Genomic DNA, 4,567 nt, shown 5'->3' with positions numbered 1-4,567 from the left:
GTAAACTATATGTATGGTGATAAATAATTTTGCTGAACTCGGAACTGTGACACATTGTGAAACAAAGCGAATGCCCCTTTTCCGAAGTTTTCTTCTGCCTGACGACTCTGTTGAACAATATTCTCCCGAGTCTGTCGATGTTGTCTTACGGTGATCCCTTTAAAAAAATTGTCCCGGTTTCTGGTGCAAGGGATGTTGATCTTTTCAAAATGGCGAGACCGAGCCTACATAGGCTGCCTACGTATCCCACTAGGGGAATCAGGTCGAGCGTAGTTCAAATTACAAGCGGAAATGCAATTGGGGAGAATAAATGATGTGACCGAGGCCTATGCGGGCCGCCTACGTATCCCCCATGGGAATCAGGTCAAGCGTAGTTCAATATACAAAAAGGATATTGAGGTTTTGTGAGAATGTGACCGAGGCCTATGCGGGCCGCCTACGTATCCCCCATGGGAATCAGGTCTAGCGTAGTTCATATTACAAGAAAAAATAAAATTTGAGAGAAATTCTATCTTAAAGACCTAACCCGATATAGGTTTGTCATGCGTCTCGCTACGGGAGAGTAGTGCTATTGCATGGAAAAGTGTTGAAGAATATATCATGCAAATAAAAGAAGGTTTCTAAATATAATATCTCTTGACGGCATCTGCGTTGATAGCTTTCGGCCAAATTTCGCCATCCATTTCTGCTAGGATTAATGCTCCTCCAGTCAATACCCGATTAACCATATAAGGTCCCTGCCAGTTAGTTGCAAATTTTCCTTTGGCTTCATCTTGACATGGGAATATGCGTTTCAGTACCAATTGCCCTGTTTTGAATTGCCTCGGTCTTACCTTCTTGTTGAAAGCTTTGGCCATTCTATTCTGATAAAGCTGTCCATGACAAACGATATTCAATCTCTTTCCGTCAATGAGCATCAATTGTTCGTATCGATTCTGCATCCACTTAGCGTCACTTAACTCAGCTTCTTGGATGATTCTCAAAGATGGTATTTCTACCTCAGCAGGTAACACCGCCTCTGTCCCATAGACCAAAAGATAAGGTGCTGCCCCCGTTGAAGTTCTCACAGTAGTGCGATAACCGAGGAGAGCTAACGGCAGTTTTTCGTGCCAATGCCTGTAATTATCGATCATCTTCCTCAGTATTCTTTTGATGTTTTTGTTGGCTGCTTCGACTGCCCCATTCATCTGAGGGCGATAAGGAGTGGAATTGCGATGAGTAATCTTAAATGTCTCGCAAATCTCCCGCATTAAATCACTGTTAAGATTAGCTCCATTATCTGTTATAATTGACTCTGGGATTCCGAATCGGCAAATAATGTTGCTCCGAACGAAATCTGCTACCACTTTCTTTGTTACCGACTTGTGCGAAGATGCTTCCACCCACTTTGTGAAATAATCCATGGCTACCAAAATGAACCTGTGTCCATTCGACGCGGCTGGCTCGATAGGACCAATGACATCCATACCCCAAGCTGTGAAAGGCCACGGAGAACTTGTCACATTTAATTCATTTGGCGAAACCCGAATCAAATCACCATGAATCTGACATCGATGACATTTCTGCACAAAACGGATACAATCTGATTCCATAGTCATCCAGAAATAGCCTGCGCGAAGGATTTTCTTGGCCAGAGTAAAGCCATTCATATGAGGCCCACATGTACCGCCATGCACTTCTTCAATCAACCGAGCCGATTCTTTAGCATCAACACATCTTAATAATCCTAAATCTGGAGTCCTCCTATACAGGATTTCTCCACTTAGGAAAAAATGGTTTGCTAATCTCCGAAGTGTTTTCTTCTGAACACTGGTTATGCCTTCCGGATAGTCTCCTGTCTTAATATATTTGTTAATGTCGTAGTACCAAGGTTCTCCATCAGGCTCCTCATCCACATAGAAGCAATGTGCCTGTTGATCGTGCACATTTATCTTGATAGGATCTATGGGATTCTTGTCCGGGTGCTGAATCATAGAAGACAGAGTGGCCAAAGCATCAGCGAACTCGTTCTGTGTTCTTGGAACGTGTTTGAATTCCACCCTGATGAATCTCTTACACAAATCTTTCACGCAGCGCAAGTACGGAAGTATCTTCCCGTTCTTAGTGGTCCATTCGCCTCGTACTTGATGAACCAGTAAGTCTGAATCGCCTATAACCAAAAGTTCCTGTATATGCATATCAGCGGCCATTCTGAGGCCAAGAATACAAGCCTCATATTCTGCCATATTATTGGTACACGGGAACTTGATTTTGGCTGAAATGGGATAGTGCTGGCCTGACTCTGAAATCAAAACTGCTCCAATGCCGACCCCTTTAGCATTTGCCGCCCCATCGAAAAACAGTCTCCACCATGGGTACTCTTCTGCGATATCTTCCCCGATGAACAACACTTCTTCATCCGGGAAATAGGTTTTAAGGGGTATGTATTCCTCGCCCACAGGATTTTCTGCAAGATGATCAGCTATCGCCTGCCCTTTGACAGCCTTTTGAGTAACAAACACAATATCAAACTCGCTCAACAACATTTGCCACTTAGCTAGCTTCCCCGTAGGCATAGGCTTCTGGAAGATGTACTTGAGTGGGTCCATCCTTGAGATGAGGTAAGTAGTATATGCAGACAAATAATGTCTCAACTTCTGTGCAACCCAAGTCAAAGCACAACAGGTGCGTTCCAATAACGTATACCGTGCCTCGTAAGGTGTGAACTTTTTGCTCAAGTAATATATTGCTCGCTCTTTCCTTCCTGTTTCGTCATGTTGACCTAATACACATCCAAACGCGTTCTCCGATACGGACAAATACAATAGCAAAGGTCTTCCAGCTTCTGGAGGCACCAAAACAGGCGGGCTAGACAAATATTCTTTGATTTTGTCAAAGGCTCTTTGGCAATCTTCAGTCCATTTGGTAGGAGCGTCCTTCCTCAACAACTTAATTATTGGTTCGCATATCACCGTTGATTGCGCTATAAATCGACTGATGTAGTTGAGACGCCCGAGGAAACTCATCACATCTTTCCGACTTTTTGGGGCAGGCAAATCCTGAATAGCCTTTATCTTCGAGGGGTCTAAATCTATGCCTCTCCTGCTCACAATAAAACCCAACAACTTCCCTGCAGGAACACCGAATGCACATTTTGCGGGGTTCAACTTCAGATTGTATCGCCTCAACCTGTCGAAGAACTTTCTCAAATCCGTCAGATGGTCTGAGCTCTTTCGCGACTTGATGATGATATCATCCACATAGACTTCAATCTCTTTATGGATCATATCATGGAAAATGGTGGTCATGGCTCTCATGTACGTGGTCCCTGCGTTTTTGAGCCCGAAAGGCATCACCCGATAATAATACACCCCCCAAGGTGTGATGAATGCTGTTTTCTCTGCATCTTCCTCGTCCATCAGGATTTGGTGATATCCCGCGTAGCAGTCAATGAAAGACTGCAACTCATGCTTTGCACAATTATCAATGAGCATATGGATATTTGGAAGGGGAAAGTCATCTTTCGGACTGGCTCTGTTGAGATCCCGATAATCTACGCATACCCTAACCTTGCCATCCTTCTTTGGCACGGGAACGATATTGGCTAGCCAAGTGGGGTACATCGTAGTTCGAATGACCTTGGCATCAAACTTCTTGGAGATCTCTTCCTTGATTTTTAAGCTCAAGTCTGATTTAATGTTTCTTTTCTTTTGCTTTATCGGAGGACAGGATGGATCAAGAGACAACTTATGCGAAACAATGTCAGTGCTCAATCCGGGCATATCATCGTAAGACCAAGCGAACACATCTATATATTCCTTCAGGAGTTTGATCAATTCTTCTCTCTGCGACGGGGTCAAATGGACACTGATTCTCACTTCCATCATGATTTTTGAATTACTCAAATTTATAATTTCCGTTTCATCCAAATTTGGTTTCGGCTTATTTTCAAAATACTCAAAATCCTTAGTTAATCCCTCGGGTTGCATATCTCCTTCATATTCTTCAGAATCTTGCTCGGCATTTCCTACGGGCTTGCTTGTTTCATTATGTGTCACACTCACAGTATCGGCAGATTTGTTAATTTGATTGCTGAAAAATAAAAGAAAATTAATTAAGCAAAGACGGAAAAAATATAAATAAAAGCATGGCTTGAAAATTGCATTTGAACTTCAAAGTTTAGAGGCAAAAATAACAAAAGCATAGACTCGATTCAGGCCTCAATTTCAAATCGTGTCTGTTTCATCAAATGCTGAATACAATTAGTCTACCAAGACTCCCGAAGAGACGGGGGCGAGGTACAAGTCCAATTATTCAAACGGCATCCCGGCTCTGCATCCCGGATAGTCGGGTCTTCAGAACACCCACTCGAAACCATGCTGCACCCAGCTTCTTCTTCGATGATGAATAAGTTTTTAAAACTTTCTAGGAGGTTGTCTTCAAGTTTTTCCTTTGATGCTTGGGCAGCGGAAGCCTTGAGAAATGACTGATTCAGGAAAGGAACAGGCTTTGGCAAGGGACCGTCACTTCTTCTTTTGAGACTAACTAAAGCAATCTCTTCAAGGGTGGGCTCATATCCGAGACCGAA

The 4,567-nt window shown here is 43.2% G+C and overlaps 1 protein-coding gene across 1 annotated transcript; it reads right to left on the bottom strand.

The window, feature by feature from the left end:
- Positions 1-632: 632 nt before the first annotated feature.
- On the bottom strand, positions 633-3,980 carry LOC132621410 (uncharacterized; the record flags this gene model as incomplete). Its single annotated transcript, XM_060335668.1, has 2 exons — positions 1,896-3,980; positions 633-1,838 (listed from the first exon to the last, which is right to left on the bottom strand). Coding segments are annotated over exons 1-2 (3,279 nt in total), but the record flags the coding sequence as incomplete, so codon positions are not given.
- Between the last annotated feature and the right edge of the window lie 587 nt (positions 3,981-4,567).

Source organism: Lycium barbarum, chromosome 2 (genome assembly GCF_019175385.1).
Source record: "Lycium barbarum isolate Lr01 chromosome 2, ASM1917538v2, whole genome shotgun sequence".
In the NCBI taxonomy this organism is placed as follows: Eukaryota; Viridiplantae; Streptophyta; class Magnoliopsida; order Solanales; family Solanaceae; genus Lycium; species Lycium barbarum.
This window is presented reverse-complemented; position numbering and strand designations above follow the sequence as displayed.